This window comes from Acinonyx jubatus, chromosome E4 (genome assembly GCF_027475565.1).
Source record: "Acinonyx jubatus isolate Ajub_Pintada_27869175 chromosome E4, VMU_Ajub_asm_v1.0, whole genome shotgun sequence".
NCBI classification, from domain to species: Eukaryota; Metazoa; Chordata; class Mammalia; order Carnivora; family Felidae; genus Acinonyx; species Acinonyx jubatus.
The window spans coordinates 65,515,500-65,535,564 of NC_069395.1; the positions used below are offsets into that span (position 1 = coordinate 65,515,500).

Here is a 20,065-nt window from a genome sequence, read left to right on the forward strand (position 1 = left end):
CCCTTTCTTTTGTTGCCTGGAGATGGGTGGTTTGTCTGTCTCTCCAACCCTAAACTAACTATTCCCCTCTCCCTCTCCCTCTGTCTCTGTCTCTCTCTCTCTGTCTCTCTCTCTCTCTCACACACACACACACACACACACACACACACACACACACACACTGCCCTGCATCATGTAAATGAAGGAGAAGGATAGGGAATGGAGGGATAGGGGTAGGTATAGGGGAACCTGTTTCCCCGTCACGATTGGAAGTCAGATCTCTTCCCATCTCAGAAGAGTCCTGGGTTATTTTAGGAATCAGAACGTAAGGGAGAAGCGGAGATACTGTGTCTGCACAGATCAGGGAGAGTTGCTTTGACTGTGCTCCTAACGCCGCCCTGGTCACAGTCCTCGCCCCTCGCGGGTCGTCCGTGCTCCACATCGAGTCCCGCGGTAGCCGTGGCCTCTTCCCCGGTCCTCCTCCCCTAGCTCCCATAGAACCTGCCACACGATCTACATTTGTGTTTCTGCTTCATTTATGATTTGTGGGGTGTTACTCTTTATCTTCCTGACCTGGTTATCTCCTTCAAGACAGAGTCTATTTAATATTTCTCTTCCATGCCACACAGTGCAAAGAAAATTTCCTTATTGTGTTTTTGTCCCTTATTAAATCCTCATAGGAACGATTGAATTTCCCAGCTGTCCTAGCAGCAGTGAGCTGGGAACCATTTGGTTGGAGGGTGCTAGCCTGTTGTGCTGGTCTGCTTCTGCTCTTTACTCACGAAAACTGCTTTTTAGTTACTTGGCCTAGAATGATATGGCTCATCATGTTGCGTGAGGTATTTTTTGATAGTGTCTGAGGATTTCTTTCTTTCTTTTTTTATTTAAAAAAATTTTTTTTTTACCGTTTTTTATTTATTATTGAGAGACAGAGACAGAGCATGAGCATGGGAGGGGCAGAGAGAGAGGGAGACACAGAATCCCAAGCAGGCTCCAGGCTCCGAGCTGTCAGCACAGAGCCTGATGTGGGGCTCGAACTCACAAACCGAGATATCATGGCCTGAGCCGAAGTTAGACGCCCAACCAACTAAACCACCCAGGCGCTCCACTGAGGATTTCTTTCAAAGTCTTCATTGAATTCACCATTTGTTGTAGTGAAAGTAAATGTTCATGTGCCTTAGCCATTTGATAGTTGTCGCCCAAAATTCAGTGTATTCCGGATTTTTCTTGAGTTGGGGTTTTTATCTTTGGGGAATGCATAATTCTGTGTGTATCAGATTGGAAGCTTTTATAAATAATCGAGTGAGCTTGTCTTCTCCAACCCTTCTGTGTGAAACACAAAAACCTGACCTATAATTCACAGATACACTTACCAACTCTATTGCAAAGCAGCCAAAGTGACATGGCTGAGAGAAAACCAAAATTTAACCCACATTGAAAGGCAACCATAAACCACTGAAGGCCTCCACCGAAGCCGCCCCATGGAGTCGTTTTGCTGTAAACTTGATGTGATGCAGACAGTTTATAAAACACTGATTTCATTTTTGTTGCTAATGAAAAGCAGTTGAGATAAGCGAATGACTCAGTAATTTGCAGAAAACCTTCACCACGCTGGGGAAAAGAGTAGAAGAAAGTAGGCGAATGAGATGGGATCACAATGCATACCATCTGATTGCTTCAGGCTGGCACACCGTAGCTGTGAACAGGACCAAAGTTAGACCCTCAAAGGACAAAAGTCAGCCATGTCACATACTAAATTTTGACTCCTAATTATTAGAAATAAACTTTTGAGGGGCGCCTGGGTGGCTCAGTCGGTTAGGCGTCCGACTTCAGCTCAGGTCGCGATCTCACGGTCCATGAGTTCGAGCCCTGCGTCGGGCTCTGGGCTGATGGCTCAGAGCCTGGAGCCTGCTTCCGATTCTGTGTCTCCCTCTCTCTCTGCCCCTCCCCCGTTCATGCTCTGTCTCTCTCTGTCTCAAAAATAAAAACGTTAAAAAAAAAAAATTAAAAAAAAAATAAACTTTTGACATCTTAAAAATGTTAAAACCTTAAAATAACAGGAAAGTATCACTTAAAAATGTTTCAAGGAAATTAGTATAAACAGAAAAATTCCTGCAGGAAATGCTGAAACTTGAGAAAATGATAAAATATACTTTGCTGAACATAAGACTAAATATCCCATGATCTTTAAGGTTAAACATCCTGTGATGTTGCAGTGTTCTTCAAGTAAAACATTTATTAAATTAGACTGCTAAAGTTATTCTGTTGAGACAGAACAAAAACTAGTTACATGCAACTTCACAGATGTTGTTGAAAATCGTTGAAAACCGTGGTATCCATAAATGCATCTACACTCTCAAAACACCTCAGATCAATAAGCTCTTAATAAATCTATAAATTTAGGGCACTGAATATCAGTAAATTGTTTTGTTGAAGGACTCCAGCAGCAGTTAGTATGGGATACACTAACGCATTTAAGTGACTTCTTGGCTACAGGACTCTCTATACACACAAAATCTCTTTACGGTAGGACCAGTGTCTTATGAACGTGACTTCATTTATTGAAAGCGTTGGACTCAGCAATACACAATACTTTGTGCATCATCTATTCCCACACCTGAATTTGCCAGACCCGGGGGATCTTGTTAAAATACGGATCTGGTTCATTAGGTCTGGGTTGAGGCCCGAGATTCTGCATTTCTGGCAAGCTCGCAGGTGTTCCTGCTACTGTGTGGGGATGACTCTCCCAGTGGGAAGGTTTTGTAAAGAACAGAAATTGACAGTGAATGTGTGTAGATTTCTCGGTTTTGTGGGCTTCAGTTCTTCAGCTTGCCAATCTACTTCTGATGCTGTGACTATTTCGTGTCAGTTTATCCAATTTTATGCAGGCAGTGTGTTCAAATGAGTGAGGCTGTTCTGTTTCGTAATAACTCTTCTGAAGTGATAATGTTAAGAATTGTCGCTTTCCCAGAAGAGGCCGATGCAGGATTTCCTGAGTCCTCGTCTCCGCTCCAAGACCCATTTAGCAGTGTGACCTCAGGCCAGATATCCAGCTCTCCTGGCCTCAGTTTCTTCTTCTAGAAAATGGAGGAGCTGACCTAGATCAGAGGCGTTCGCGTATTTACTTTCCGAAATCAGACTGTTCTTCAGATAACCGCCAGTGAAACTGGCCTGCAGCCATGAGAAGCACAGCCGTCTTAATAATAATTTGACTAAAGTCAGCGCAGGAATGCTGATAACCAAACATAGAGGAAAATGGGTCTGTTTTGTCCAGTTGGTTGCTTTTGATTTTTTTGATAGTTTTAAGCTTTTAATTAATTGGCTCTGAAGGTACTTTTCTGGAAGTATGGTCTTCTTTTTCTAACAGAAATGTAAGACGTTTTTCATGCAAGTGTTACACACTTTCACACTGATATTAGCCGTACCCTTTCTTCAGTGAACTTGACAAGCACTTAATTGTCGTGAGTTATAGTCATACTGGAAGGGGTGTCTATAAGCCTAATACCAAATTCAGGATAGTTATTTTTTTCAACTTAGTTGTTTAAAACCTTGGTTTCAAGCATTTGTTTTTATATGAATACTAACATAAACACTGTTGTCTCTTTTTAGAATCGAGTCACTTGGAACAGCAACTTGAGGAAGCCAACGCTGTGAGGAGAGAGCTAGATGATGCTTTTAGGCAAATCAAGGCTTATGAAAAACAAATCAAAACACTACAACAAGAAAGGGAAGAATTAAACAAGGTAAAAATACATGGATACATTGTTAAACCCAGTTTTAGATTCTTAATCTTACTTAATTTGTATTCTAAAAGCTTTCGTAATGAGTTACAAGAACATAAAGTATATGTTGTAAAATGTTTAATTATTTTGGTATGTGTCATTTGAGTAATAGCTAGTAATGAAGACATTTACATACTGTCAAGATTTTTAACATTCAGAATCATCTGTTCTTTTGAAAAGTCTAATCAAAGGACTTGATTAAAAGTAAATGTTTTAAAAAATATTACGGAATAAGCAAACAGTGAGATATGTGTCATGTCTTTGGACAAATAAAAACTAAAGGCATATTTTCATTGTGATTTGCTGATATGAACATTCTTAAAAGATTAGAATAAAAAATTTCTTTAATGTTTTAATTATTTTTTAAAATGTCAATTTATCTTTCAAAGCACGGATGAAGAAGCTAAAGTTATCTTCATAAGAACTTGATATAATACTTAAACAGTATTAGAAGCATCAACAAAATTTATTAATAGCAAAGACAACCTAACACATCCCATAAATAATACACACCAGAGAAAAACATTTTACTTAAACCACTCAGAATGTGTACTTTGCCTTTCATTAACAAATTTTAAAATGTTGGAATTAATACTAGCCAACACAAAAAAGAAATGAGTGGTTTATGGCTTATGTAAATTGTATTCAGTGATGCAGTATATAATTGATAATATAATGAAGTTCTTTTGGGGAAGATCTTAAAGTCTTGCTGCCAGTAAAGAAATGGAGGCAATTAAAAATAAAACAAATAACCTTTTGCTGATGAAGCTAATAGAAAAGACTGACAGAGAAAGCTGTAAAGGTTAAATTGAATTTGATTAGTATCTTTTTGCTTTTTTCTTAATGCAATTATAAGCAGTTTTGTGTACAGATCCATTTAAATTCATGGTCAACTTAATAAAATTTGGAATTTATAACAGATGTTATATTTGTTTTAGTAATATTATAATAATATTAGTGGTAGCTGTTGTGTATATAAAGGTAGGATTATTCAGCCAAACTTAGTAAACATAAAAAAGATGAGAATCCAACATCTAGATTTATAGTAACAAGTATCTTGCCAATTTTATTAAGTTTTAATGTTAAAAATCCTTTTTTAGTATATTTTGAGAAGAGGGTAGTGCTATAAAGAAATATTATATTGGTATTTTAAGGGATATGCTTAATATCCTACAGGCAGCAGATAATCTTTTTAACATTTTTTTCTTTAGATACATATAAAAGAATAAACATAACGTTATAGGAGTTTTGATGCACATAATATAATGCCTGTCTCTGAACCGACCATCTAACTTAAGGAATAGGAACATTATGAATTTTGTGGCATAGCCCTGGCCAGTCATTTTTTTTATCCCCTTCTCCTTATTGTCCGTCATTTCCTTATTGAAAAATACTTTTTATCCCTTAGTACTATAATCTCTAAATAATGTATAATAGGAGATAACAAGTAGAGCATAGGGGATATAATACTCTAACAGCACTGTGTGGTGACAGAGGGTAACTATGCCTATCACAGTGAGCACTGAGTGACGTACAGAACTGTCCAGTCACTATGTTGTGCACCTGAAACTAGCATAACGTTCTATGCTCGTTATACTTCAGTGAAAACAAATAAAAATGCCGGTGCCAAATGCTGAAGATGAGCTTGTAATCTGATACCTTATTTCTGGAAAGCTAATTTGTAACAGGTATCCAAAGTCTTCAAATACTAAAGTCCTTGATATAATAATTCCATTTGTCGAAATGTAACTCAAGAAGATAATCAGACATTGAAGCAAAGATTTGTTCACAGAGAACAAATTACCACATTTATAAAAGAAAAATATTAGAAACTACCAAAACGCCCGACCAGTTCATATGATGAAATATTATATAGCCATTAAACCTGGTGGCTAAAGAATTTTTAATGCCACAGGAAATGAAAATACACATACGTTATTTGGTGTGGCTTGTTTCTGAGCTGTGTAAAGTGGTACATGCAGTTTTGCACAGTTTGTTGTTTCTCTCGTTGTATTTCTAAGATGCATCCATGGGACTGTAGAGCACTCATTTATCTGCTGTATGGTACACCATTATGTGAACGCTCCAGAATCTATCTGTTCAGTTGTTTGTCTACAGACATTAAAGTTGCTTACACTTGATAGCCACTATAAATGAACGTTCTTGAATATGTATGCTGATATGCACACACTTGTACACAGAATCACGAGTAGAATAATTGGGTCATAAGTAATGCAAATATTCTGTTTTTTATGGTAATGCCAAATCGTTTTCCACAGATTGTACCAATTTACACTCCCACTCCCACCACCCGGTCTATATTCAACAATACTTCATGTTACTAGATAGTTTATTTTGGCCAACCCCATTGAAGTTCGTATTTTAGGTCTAGAACGTTTTATTTATGGTCTTAATTTCTCCAATTACTAATGAGGTTGAGTATCTCACGTATGCCCACTTATCAGTTCTGTTTCTTCTGTGAAATGCCTCTCAGTATCTTTTGTACATTTTCCTGTTGGGTTTTTTTGTTTTTTTCTTACTGGTTTGTTAAGAATTCTTGAAAATTTCTATATTGATCTTTTGTCAGTTGTGTATATTAAGATGCCTCCCAGTTAGAGGCTTGACTTTTCATTTTCTTTATGGGAGCTTTTGAGTAACAGAAGTTCTGAGTTTTAATGTAGTCAACTATATTGATCTTTCTTTTTAGAGATTTGCTGGCTCATGTAAGAAACCTAAGGCTAAAATTCTCAGTTGTTTTTTTTTTTTAAAGTTCTCGGTTTTTATTTTGACGTTTTAAAGTTTGGCCTTTGGTATTTAAATTTTAACATACCAGATTTATTTTTTCATATCATGTGAGATATAGGGATCCAATTTCAGATTTTCCTCTGTAGCTAATAGTTGTTCATTTACTAAATAGGCCCTCTTTTCCACAGTGACGTGCAGCGTCACCTGTCACATTTCCATTTATGCATGACTCTGTTATCTCCCCTCTCCATTCCTTAAAAACTGTGATGAGATCTTGATTAAAATTGTGTTAAATCTGTAGTGTCATTTCAGGAGAATTGACATCATTACACAACATTGAATCTTTAGGTTCTTACTATCCACATTTATTAATATTATTCCAAACGCACACACAGATCTCAAGACCAGAGCATAGTATTGTGATGTACATACAGCAGAAATACGCACACTGCTCCCCTGGGTGCTGTCTTACCTCTGGGGCAGTGCAATGAGAGCTGGATAGATAAAGCCCTATACACACACACACGCACACGCGCACACACGCACACACACACACGCACATATATTTAGATGTATGTATATACATCTGTATATGTATGGAGTCTGTGTTGTGGATGAGGAATCCTAAAAACGTGAGGGTGTTTTATATAAAGGAGGAGAAGCAGATGCTTCCTACTCCCTGCCCCCATCATCTCTACCCATCCTTCTGAGAGTCTCCTTGCAAATGTAAAGAGAAGAGTCTAGGACCCTTTGGAATATAAATAAATCACTCCAGTGGGAAAGATAAGCCCAGTGCCTACAGCTCTATAAAGAGGGTGGCTCCCTGATCCAGGTTCCTCTCTCCCACCTCTGTTGAAATATAAGCACATACATCCAGGAGTTAAATCTCTTCGAGTTTCTCATTCTAAATTAGTCATAAATTTATAAGGCTTGCTTTTAGCCCAGGTCCCAACTTTCAGTACAAAGTTTTAGGAAGGTCTGTCTGTACAAAACCATAAAAATCTTTCCTCTGGAGCCCCACGGTCTTTCCATCCACAAACTTGGTAGATTTCACCATATCTTTAACATCTTAAATGTTTTAACATAAAATTTTAATGCAGGTCTCATTTGCCTTTCTTTAAATTTACTGTTCTATTTTTTTCATATTTTAAATGGTATCTTTATAGTTTCTTACTGATTTTGCTTCGGCAACATTGCTAAATTCTTATTAATTGTACTAATATATTTGAGATTCTTAGGGTTTTCTGCAAATAATGACGGTTTTGTTTCTTCTTTTAATTTTTATGACTTTTCTTTCTTTCCTTGTCTCACTGTATTAGCTAGGACCCACAGAACAGTGTTGAATAGAACTGGTGATAGCAGGCTTTCCTGTCTTAGTCCTGGTTTCAAAGAAAATGCCTTTACTGTTTCACCACTAATAATGTTTTCTGTAAGTTTTTGGTAAACACTTCTTATCAGGTTAAGAAAGTTCTCTTCTATTCCTATTTTGCTAATCATTTTTATAATGGGTATCGGACTTATTAAATACGCTCTTCTGTACGCTATTACAACAGATTTCTAGGAATTTGTTAATATTTATTGATGTGATTATATGATTGTTCTTTAATGACTTGGTTTGGTAAGTTATATTTATAGACTTTTTCTAATGTTAAACCATTTTTGCATTTCTGGGTTAAACCACAATTGTGCATATATTACCTCCTAAATAACAATATGCCAGTGTATGTAACACTTATGTAATGGCACTGCTATTGGAGTGTTTTACGTATATTGGATCATTTAATCTTTATAAGAGCTTTGTGATTTAGGTATTATTGTTGTTGTTGCTGCTGTTGTTATTAGTATTTTATAAATGATGAGACCATGCACAGAGAGGTCAAGTACACTTGCTTAAGTGTACACTTGAGCTCACTTGCTCAAGATCATAGAGCTAGAAAGTGATGGAGCTAGAATTCCAACACAAGAAGTTTAAGTCCAGAGTTCATGCTTATCTACTTTATATATCACTGAAGCTGATTTGCTGATGCCGTTTTTTTTTTTTTTTAATATTTGATTTGTTTTTATCAGTAAAATTGGCTTGTAATTTTTTTCTTTTATTTTTCTGGTGTTTTTTATGGTATCAAGATTATATTGGTCTCCTAGAATGAGTTGTGTAGCATTGCCTCTTTTTCTCTTCTCTAGAAAAGTTTGTATAATAATGTTTGTTCCTTGAAAGGAATCACTTGTAAAACCATCTGAGTTTGGAAATTCTCTCCCTCTGAGGGGATAGGGAGAGTTTGTTAACTATTATTTAGGTACTTTAATCATTACAGGACTATTGAGGGATTCTGTTTCTTCTTGAAGCAGTTTTGATGAATTGTATTTTTGTAGGAATTCATTCATTTCAAAAGTTAACAAATTTATTGGCATAAAGTTTTCACTGTATCCTTTTATTAGCTTTTTTAATCTTTTCCAGGTTTGTAGTCATAGTCTTTTTTTCTTTCTTAACATTGTTTCTTTTTGCATTTATTCTTTGTTTGATCTCACCAGGTATTTGCCTATTTTATTATTTTTCTCAACTTTTGGCTTTGTTGATGTTCATTATAACATTTCTTTTTCATTAGTTTATGTTCTTATTTTTGTTATCATCTTATGTTGGTGCAAGCATTAGTGTGTTCTGTCTCTTTCTGTGTGGAATTTCACTAAATTTAAACTTTTGTTTGTTTCAATACAAGTGTTTCAAGCTATAAATCTCCCCCTAAGTAAACCTTTTACTGCATTCTCATTTTATTATATGTGCTGAACATTTTTATTGTTTATATTTCCAACTTTTTTTTTAGTTCTAAATATTTTAACATGCTTTATGACTTTTCTCCTTGACCAATGAGGTATTATGGAATTTAGCCTTTTTAGAAATTTCTATTGTAATGGTGATATTATCAAAGAACTTGAACTGTTGATATCTGTTCTTTGAAATCTGCTGAGACTTGTTTCATGGCCTAAACAGACTGTTCCATTTTCACGTGTTCACTATATGCCTGAAAAGAATGTATGTTCCCAATATTGGGTGCAAGCATCTATATATGAAGTTTGATAATCTCTATATTCAGTATTTTTTAACTGCTTGGTTTATCTATTAATGATTGTCAAGTCAAAATTTCTCATTATCATGTGTTCACCAATTTTTCTATGATGATTTTGCAATTTCTTTGTAATCTATTTTGAGTCTGTCCTATGGAATGCTATCCTAACCATTTTTAAAATGTACAGTTCAGCAGTGTAAATTATATTCATGTTGTTGTGCAACTAATCTCCAGAATTTTTCCATCTTGCATAATTTTTTCTTGAAATTTAATTGAGTTTTTGTTTGTTTTTGTTCCCACATTTCTCACTACTTGTTTTAACAGTTTTTAATTGTTGCTCTTGAATATTATCATGCATATTTAACAAAGTCTCAATTATTATCTCCCCCAGAATTTAAGGACCTCTAATTCTGTTACTTCTTTCCAACTGTTGTGTTATTTTTGACAGTATTTTACTTATATCCTTTCTGTTTACTCTACAAACGAGACATGTTTATAATACAGTCTTCTCTGCATATTTACATTCATATTTATGTTCACAAGTGTCTTGGCCCTCCCATTTCGCTGTCATTAGACTTTGCTTTTTTTTTTTAATTTAATTTTTTATTTTTTTAAATTTACATCCAAATTAGTTAACATATAGTGCAACAATGATTTCAGGGGTAGATTCCTTAATGCCCCTTACCCATTTAGCCCATCCCCCGTCTCGTAACCCTCAGTTTGTTCTCCATATTTATGAGTCTCTTCTGTTTTGTCCCCCTCCCTGTTTTTATATTATTTTTGTTTCCCTTCCCTTATGTTCATCTGTTTTGTCTCTTAAAGTCCTCATATGAGTGAAGTCATATGATTTTTGTCTTTCTGACTAATTTCACTTAGCATAATACCCTCCAGTTCCATCCACGTAGTTGCAAATGGCAAGATTTAATTCTTTTTGATTGCCGAGTAATACTCCATTGTATGTATATATTCCACATCTTCTTTATCCATTCATCCATCGATGGACATTTGGGCTCTTTCCATACTTTGGCTATTGTTGATAGTGCTGTTATAAACATAAGGGTGCATGTGTCCCTTCGAAACAGCACACCTGTATCCCGTGGATAAATGCCTAGTAGTGCCATTGCTGGGTCGTAGGGTGGTTCTGTTTTTAGTTTTTTGAGAAACCTCCATACTGTTTTCTAGAGTGGCTGCCCCAGCTTGCATTCCCATAGACTTTGCTTTTAAAATTATTTTTCTTTTCCCTGAGAGAAATCTTTAGAGGTTCCTATTTAGCACAGATCTGATGGTGATTCTGTCCATTTTCGTTTATATGAATCTAATTATTTTAGCCTCATACGTGAACAGGAATTTTTCTGGGTACACAGTTTTAATTACTTTTCTTCACTCTTTCCATTTTCCCTGTTTCTGTTGTTACTTCTTAAGTGTCTGCTCTGTCTGTCCTTTTGTTTTAGAGGGTAGAGGATAGAGGATTTGTCTTTTTTCACTGATTTCCTTTAAGGTCATTTGTTTTTATTTGGTGCTATGCAGTTTTATTTTTTTTTAAGTTTCTGGGTTTGAGCCTTAACACTTTTTCTTGCTTCATAAATGTAGAGCTTACTTTATTGCCAGATTCAGGTCTTTAGTTTTAACACTTGTATTTTTCCCATTTCTAAATGTTCTGTACAGTTGTTTGTAAGTCTCCCTGGTCATTTTTAATAGTCTTTTGTCATTTTCCCATTTTCATGATTTTTTTTTTTTTTACTTTCTCAAACATTCCATTTTATGTTACTATTTGACAATTTGAATGTCCGAATCCCATTGGAGTTTATTATTATTGTTTCTGTTCTTTGCTTATGGTCGTTTGTTCTTTGGGTTTTGGGAATCTGTGGTTGTGCACTCATATTTGTGTGTCTTAAAAAACCTACGTTTCATCGGGGCTCTTTTCTCAAAAAGGATTTGCATTTCCTTTTGCCCGGAGGCCGGTGGTTGTCCTGACCTGAGTCTTCTTAAGCTCTCTCCTCCCACTTTCATCCGGGGGTTTATTTAGCTTTCTCTCCTTGCTTCTGGCCTAAGGCATAGTCTCCACATAAGAGCATTCCTTGTTTTTTATCATTTGTAGTGATTCAATATAATTTTCAAACATCTCACAAGTATCCATTACATTTCACAAAATCTTTATTTTGATCATCACCTCTGGTATTCCTATACACTTTATTTGTTTGTAGAAACTAAGGTACTAGAAGGTTCGATCAGCTGTGCCATCGCAGTTAGCAGATGAGCGTAAGGAGCTGAGAACGCGAACAGAGCACCACGCTGTTAATATCTGTTCAAAAGTAGTTGATTCCTTTTCATTTTGTCCTGAGATGAATAATTTTGGCTCTTCATGATTTCATGATGGCTGCTTTGAGGGCCAAAATTGGTCCCTAGGTTGCAGAATTGGTAACTTATATTCTTTTTACAAAACCGTAGGAACTAGTCCAGGCTAGTGAGCGATTAAAAAACCAGTCCAAAGAGCTGAAAGACGCACACTGTCAGAGGAAACTGGCCATGCAGGAATTCATGGAGATCAATGAGCGGCTAACAGAGTTGCACACCCAAAAACAGAAACTTGCTCGCCATGTCCGAGATAAGGAAGAAGAGGTGGACCTAGTGATGCAAAAAGTTGAAAGCTTAAGGCAAGAACTGCGCAGGACAGAGAGAGCCAAGAAAGAGGTTAGTAGTCAGGCAGATTGTCCAGTGCCCAGGGGGTAGTGATTAAAGCTGCTTTTTCAGATGAGTGAAATGATGTGTATATCATGCTTGAATTCTTAAAAACAGTTTTCTTGTTGGATAATTTTATTTAACGTGAACTTCAGCATTTGAGTTATCTTCTTGTGACAAGGTAAATTCCCATGGGGGAAAAAGCATTTTACTGGAAAAAACAGGTATAACCATGAAATCCGCTTTGTTCATTTTATTTTAAAGCTGGAAGTTCATTCAGAAGCTGTGGCTGCTGAAGCATCTAAAGACAGGAAATTGCGTGAACAGAGCGAGCACTATTCTAAGCAACTGGAAAATGAATTGGAGGGACTAAAGGTATCGTTTGATTTCACATTTGCGTAGTTGAATTAATTTTCTTCTCTTTAGGCTTAACAGGAGTGTTAGTTTATGTTCTCTCTTTGACGTGGGGTAAAAACTAGCTCTCCTTCAAACCTAACATTCGTAACTCTCCTTCTTACTAGTAGAGGCTGATACAGACTTCCCCAGCATTCTGGAAGGAAAGGGAAGGTTGTGCTTAGTGGGGAGAAGAAATCTATGGGGAAAGAGTTAAAATATTTGTGCACACCTGGACAAGATGCACTGGGAATCTGCATGGGGGCACCGTCACATACCCAGATCCTCGATCTTGTAAATGACTGAGGAGAGCCTCAGGGTAGCTCTGCATGTACTCCTGTGAGGGGGGATCAGATGATAATGGGCATGGGTTAACACATCCGAGCGAGGGATATCCTTGTGCCAACTCTCAAGTTGGACTACTTGGTTTTAAGTACTAGCCTTATCTGTTACTTAGCCATGTGATACTGGACAAAACATTTCATCTCTTTGGACCTAGGTTTTCTTATCTGTAAAACCCTATCTCATTGGTTTTATGTTAGGAGTCCATACATACATCTGTAAAGTGCTCAGTAACTATTAGCTGTGATAATAGCGTTAGGTATGCCAAAGTGAGAGAATTGGGATTAAATGGACATCCTGTTTCTACAACGCTAAATGATAATCTGAATGATGTCTGCTTTTTCTTCACTCTAACCTTGGAGCAGTCTCCTGTGTTGTCTACCACCCCTCCCCTGCACCCTCTCCTTGCATAACCATGCACAGTCTAGTCTCACTCATCTGGCAGACATAAGACTCAAGTTGCATGTCATCTCAGGAAGTTTATGCCACTGTGGGATTCTGTTAATAACTTTAGCATAGCTTTTTTTTGTATTTATCCACAAAATGTCTCCTTGCCTAAACTGTGACCTAGCTTATTGAAAACATACAAGTATAGTATTAACTTGGCTCGATGCCACATGTTTAACACTTGTTTGATAAATGTGTTAAATCCATGAACGAATGACGCGGTACACTACTTGGCCAGAACTTTTTCTCTGACGGTTAGAGATCAGTGGTTGCAAATAAGATTTCTCTGTTGTAAATGTAAATATAAATTCTAGATTTTATTTCTTGTTCAGAGATTGGTTTATTTTTCTTTTTGTGATTCATCATGATTGCACGGTCTTGGTTAGCTTTTTCAAACTAGAGATGTTTCTTCTATATAGTTACGCTTCTGAAACAGGATTAGTGTATAGAAGGTATTACATTACTGTCTCAAATGATTTTCAGTCAGGGACTCTTTTGTTTCCGGCATGTAGGTGATTGGGTAACAAACAAGAATCATAAAGACTGGAAGTATCTTAGGGATTATTTGCATTTGAGGAAATTAAGACCCAGGAGAGTTAAGGATTATGTAGTCATAAGTGATAAAGTGATAAACCTGGATTTTCAAGGGGAGCCTTAGTCGGTTAAGCGTCCAACTTCGGGTCAGGTTATGATCTCACGATTCATGAGTTTGAGCCCCACATCGGGCTCTGTGCTGACAGCTCGGAGCCTGGAGCCTGCTTCGGATTCTGTGTCTCCCTCTCTCTGTCCCTCACCTACTCACACTCTCTGTTTCTCTCTCTCTCTCTCTCAAAAAAAATAAACATTAACAAAATTGTTAACCTGGATTTTCTAACTCAGTGCCGTGTTCTATCCACTAGTCTGCTCTTTATTGTTTTCTGTAGTAAACACTGCTGCACTGAGAACTTTGAATCACATGTATTTACCTGTTGATCAAACTCTCATAATCTCTTGTATCATTTATAAATTTGGGATAATCATAAATCTCCCCAGTATATAAGCTAATGCATTTAAAATTATTTCCCTAGGGCCTGGCAGAAAGTAAAGGCTCAGTAAGTGTTGGCTGTGATTATTCTCATACTGTCTTTCCTTGAGGGTATTTAAAATTGGAATTTCTTGGTTTAATTTCTTGTAAACCTATTTTGAATTGGTTTTGAAACCTATTTTGGCCATTCTAAAAGGGTGTAGGAATCTTCAGTTCATTAGGAGCAGTTTTCAATAGAATGGAAGGGAGAAATAATTCTTGAATAACAGAAAATTCAATACCCCATTTCCAGTAATGCATAGAACATACAGACAGAAGATACCTAAGGATATAGAGGTCTTGAGCAACACTATAACCAACTAGACCTAACAAACATGTATAGAACCTTCTACTCAACACAGCAGAATACACATTCTTCTCAAGTGCACATGGTATATTCTCCAGGATAGACCGGATGTTAGGCACAAAACAAGTCTCAAAAATGTAAGAAGACTGAAATCATACAAAGTGTCTTCTCCAACCACAATGGAATGAAGATAAAAATCAGTAACATAAGGAAAATTGGAATGTTAATAAATATGTGGAAATAAAACAAGATGCTCTTTACCAGTGGATCAAAGAAGAAATCAAGGGCAATTAGAAAACACCTAGAGAGGAATCCTATGAAAACACCATACTGACCATACAATGCAGTATGGCAGAGCTCAGAGGGAAATTTATGGCCATAAGTAACTACGTTAAAAAAAAAAAAAGAAGAAGGATCTTAAATCAGTTACCTAATTTAATATCTTACGGAATCAGAAGAAGAGCAAAAGAAACTCAAAGCTAGAAGGAAGAAAATAATAAAGATTAGAGAGGAGTTAATTAAATGAAAATAGAAAAATAATAAGATTGAATGAAACCAAAGTTGATTTTTTCAAAGATCAATAAAATTGACAAACCTTTAGCTAGAAGCATACAAATTACTTAAAGTGTCTCAAAAAACAAAACAAAACAAAACAACAACAACAAAACCCAGAGCATCTCAACAGACATAACAAGTGGAGAGATGGAATCAATAGGAAGAAATCTCCTGACAAAGAAAAGTCCCGGGCCAGAGGCTTTCAGTGAATTGAATCCAACATTTAAAGAAGCATGAACACCAGTCCCTCTTAAACTCTTCCAAAGATTACAAGAGTAGAGAGTACTTCTCAACTCATCCTTCTGTAAGGTCAGCATTACCCTGATACCAAAGCCATATTAAAAACATTACAAGAAAAAAAAAAGAAAGAAAACATTACAAGAAAAGAAAATTACAGACCAGTGTTCCTAATGAACATAGATGTATATAAATCCTCAACAAAATGCTAGCAAACCAAGTCCAAAATGATATTAAAAGGATTATGCACCATGACAAATGGTTTTACTTCAGGAATCCAAGGGTAGTTCAGTTAAGAAAATAAATCACATTAATAGAACCTGAGTGGGGGGAATGATCATCTTAATTGAAGCACATTAAGTCATTTCACAAAATCCAACATCCTTTCATGAACAAAGCTCCCAGAAAACTAGGACTAGGAGGGAATGTATTCACACGATGGAAGACATTTATGAAAAGCCCACAGTTAACATCATTCTCAATGTTGAACAACCAAGAACTTTGTCCCTAACATTAGGAATGAGACAAGGATGCCCATTTTTACCACTACTATGTAACTTACACTGGAGTCTCTAGCCAGAGGAATTAGACAAGAAAAAGAAATAAAAGGCATCCAAACTGGAATGGAAAAAAGAAAGAAAAAAAACCAAACACTCTCTCTGTTCATAGATCATACGATCCTATATATTAAAATATTCCAAAAAATGCTACTAGTTTTTAGCCCAGCATATATGATGCTTGGAAGACACTATGTTTGAACAAGTTAAAAGCTGAATAAATCAAAAAAATCAACAACTCTTCTTATACCTGCAAGAGAGGTGACATCGCAGGATAAGCTGCTGCTCTTACATTTGGAGATGTGGACAGGTAAATACAGAGAATCACAATTTACCAGAACAGAAACCTTTGTAGGAATCAGTGCCAGTGTATGGAAACCTGTACTATAACTGAAAGATCGTTGGAGGTTCGGTGTGGACAAGTCTAAGAGATAAAATCTCCAGAGAACATAGTCATTGGCAGGATCCCACAATTTTGTGAGTTTTACTTCCTGGACCTTGACCGGGTTCTCAACAGTGAACATCAGAGAAGAGTCCCCTTATGCTAACAGTAATGGGAACCATTTTGAAATATGCCAGAGCATCCTGTTCGTCTTAACATGGTCTGCTCTCTGGAGAAACTCTTCAACCAGAGCTTAACTTGCTGGAGTTTATCAGAGTCTGATGAACTTGAGAGAAGGAAAACATCCAATTCCAGCCTGCTCTGGTCATCCTGCCCAAACTAAGGGGGAGATAAAAGCTGACAGGGTTTACAGTGTATGGTCCAGAGGCACCAGCTCAATAAAAGACTGGTGTCTACTCCTAGGACTGTAGAACACTTCCCCTCGCCCCACAACTCACCACCACATTACTAAAAGCCTGTTTACAGCATTCCTTTATGCACAACATCGTGTGTGCCTATCAACAAAAAATTACAAGATATACTGAAAGGCAGAAAATACAGTTGGAAGAGATAGAGCAAGCATCAGAACCAGACGCAGACATGGCAGAGATGTTGAAATATGAGACTGGGAGTTTAAAACTATGATTGATTGATATGCTGAGGACTCTAGTGGGTAAAGTAGAGAGCATGGAAGAATACATGAACAAGGTAAAAACAGAGATGGAAATTCTAAGAATCAAAAAGAAATGCTAGACATAAAAAAATACTGTAACAGAAATTAACAATGTCTTGGGATGCTGGCTGGCTCAGTTTGAAGAACATGTAAACTCTTGATGTTGGGGTCATGAATACAAGCCCCACGCTGGGTGTAGAGATTACTAAAAATAAATAAATAAATTTAAAAAAAAAAAGCCTCTACTACAAAGCTGTAATCACCAAGATGGTATGGTATTAGCACAAAAACAGACACATAGACCAATGGAATAGAATAGAGAACCTAGAATTGGACCCATAAATGTATGGCCAGCTAATCTTTGGCAAAACATGAAAGAGCATCCAATGGAAAAAAGACAGTCTCTTTAGCAAACGGTGCTGGGAGAACTGGACGGCAACATGCAGAAGAATAAAACTAAACCACTTTCTTATACACAGAGATAAACTTAAAATGGATGAAAGACCTGAATGTGAGACAGGAAATCATCAAAATCCTAGAGGAGAAAGCAGGCAACAACCTCTTTGACCTCAGCTGCAGCAATTTCTTACTCGACACATCTCCAAAGGCAAGGGAATTAAAAGCAAAAAGGAACTATTGGGACCTCATCAAGATAAAAGGCTTCTGCACTGCAAAGGAAACAATCAACAAAACTAAAAGGCAACTGACAGAATGGGAAAAGATATTTGTAAATGACATATCGGATAAAAGGCTAGTATCCAAAATCTATAAAGAACTTAACAAACTCAACACCTGAAAAACAAATAATCCAGTGAAGAAATGGGCAGAAGACATGAATAGACACTTTTCCAAAGAAGACATCCAGATGGCCAACCGACACATGAAAAGATGCTCAACGTCCCTCATCATCAGGGAAGTACAAATCAAAGCCACACTGAGCTATCACCTCACTCCAGTCAGAGTGGCTAAAATCAACAACTCAGGAAACTACAGATGCTGGTGAGGATGTGGAGAAAGGGGAACCCTCTTGCATTGTTGGTGGGAATACAAACTGGTGCAACTGCTCTGGAAAACAGTGTGGAGGTTCCTCAAAAAACTAAAATTAGAGCTACCCTATGACCCAGCAATAGCACTACTAGGAATTTGCCCAAGGAATACAGAAGTGCTGATGCATAGGGGCATGTGTACCCCAGTGTTATAGCAGCATCTTCAACAATAGCCAAATTTTGGAAAGAGCCTAAATGTCCATCAACTGACAAATGGATAAAGATGTGGTTTATATATAACAGCAGGATACTACTTGGCAATGAGAAAGAATGAAATCTGGCCATTTGTAGCAACGTGGATGGAACTGGAGGGTATCATGCTCAGTGACAGAAGTCAGTCAGAGAAGGACAGATACCGTATGTTTTCACTCATATGTGGATCTTGAGAAACTGAACAGAAGACCATGGGGGAAAGGAAAGGGGAAAAATAGTTACAGAGAGGGAGGGAGGCAAGCCATAAGAGACTCTTAAATACAGAGAACAAACTGAGGGTTGATGGGGGTGTTGGGGGAGAGAGGAAAGTGGGTGATGGGAATTGAGGAGGGCGCTTGTTGGGATGAGCACTGGGTTTTGTATACAAGCCAGTTAGACAATAAATTATATTCATTAAAAAAAAGAAACAAAGATAATCTTTAATGGGCATAGCTGAGGAAAGACTCTGAGCGTGAGGATATCTAAATAGAAACTGACCGAACTGGAAGGCGGAGAGAAAAACAGTGGAAAAAAACACCACCAGAAGAGACTATGCAAGTGCTGTGGAACAACTATAAAAGTTGTGACACGTCCAATGGGACTATCAGAATGAGAAGAAAGAGAGGAACAGCAGAAATATTTGAAACAACAGTGACTGAGAACTTCCCCAAATTAGTATCAGACACCAAACCCCAGATCCAGGAAGCTCAGAGAATACCAAGCAGGATAAATGCCCAAAGAACTACACCTAGAGATACCATTTTCGAAGGACAGAAAGTCAAAATAAAGAAAAATCCTAAAAGCCAGAGCAAACAAAACAAAACAAAAAAACACACTACCTTATCTGTAGAGGATGTAAGACAAGGATTACAGCTGACTTCTCAGAAACCCATGCAAACAAGATGAGAGTGGAGTGAAATATTTAAAGTGTTGCAAGAAAAAATTAACCTAGAATTCTGTACCCTATGAAATTACCCTTCAAAAGTGAAAGAAAAATAAGGACTTTCTGAGTGAAAAATTTAAGGAATTTGTTGCCAGTAAACCTCTTTGCAAGAAATGTTAAAAGGAGTTATCTGGAGAGAAGGAAAATTACATAGGTCAGAAACTTGTATTTACATAAAGAAAAAGCATCAGAGGGGCGCCTGGGTGGCTGTCGGTCGAGCATCCAGCTTCAGCTCAGCTCATGATCTCACAGTTGGTGAGTTCGAGGCCTGTGTCAGGCTTTGTGTTGACATCACCGAGCCTGCTTCGGATTCTCTGTCTCCCTCTCTCTCAAAAATATTTTTTTAATGTTTATTTATTGAGAGAGACAGAGTGTGAGCAGAGGTGGGGCAGAGAGAGAGGGAGACACAGAATCCAAAGCAGCCCCCCAGGCTCCGAGCTGTCAGCACAGAGCCCGACGCGGGGCTCGAACCCACCAACCGCGAGATCATGACCTAAACTGAAGTTGGACGCTTAACCGACGGAGCCACCCAGGCGCCCCTCAAAAATAAATATTAAAAAAAGTTAAAGAAAAGGCGTCAGAGAAGGAATAAGGTAAAATAAATTTAAAATTTTATTTTTCTTAATCTAATACTTAAAAATAATAATGTGTTTGATTATATGTGCATACACACATGCTTGT

At 37.1% G+C, this 20,065-nt stretch overlaps 1 protein-coding gene across 14 annotated transcripts in view; it reads left to right on the forward strand.

Moving 5' to 3' along the window:
* The window catches only part of CDC42BPA (CDC42 binding protein kinase alpha), a 316,248-nt gene that overhangs the window by 186,673 nt on the left and 109,510 nt on the right, over positions 1–20,065 (forward strand). For 12 of the 14 annotated variants that reach the window (XM_053208855.1, XM_053208843.1, XM_053208849.1 and 9 more), the window contains 3 exons: positions 3,589–3,722; positions 12,017–12,259; positions 12,512–12,622. In XM_053208855.1, the coding sequence (XP_053064830.1) occupies positions 3,589–3,722; positions 12,017–12,259; positions 12,512–12,622 (488 nt within the window). The remainder of the gene's footprint in view (positions 1–3,588; positions 3,723–12,016; positions 12,260–12,511; positions 12,623–20,065) is intronic. The other 2 variants (XM_053208852.1, XM_053208854.1) reach the window with 1 other exon arrangement.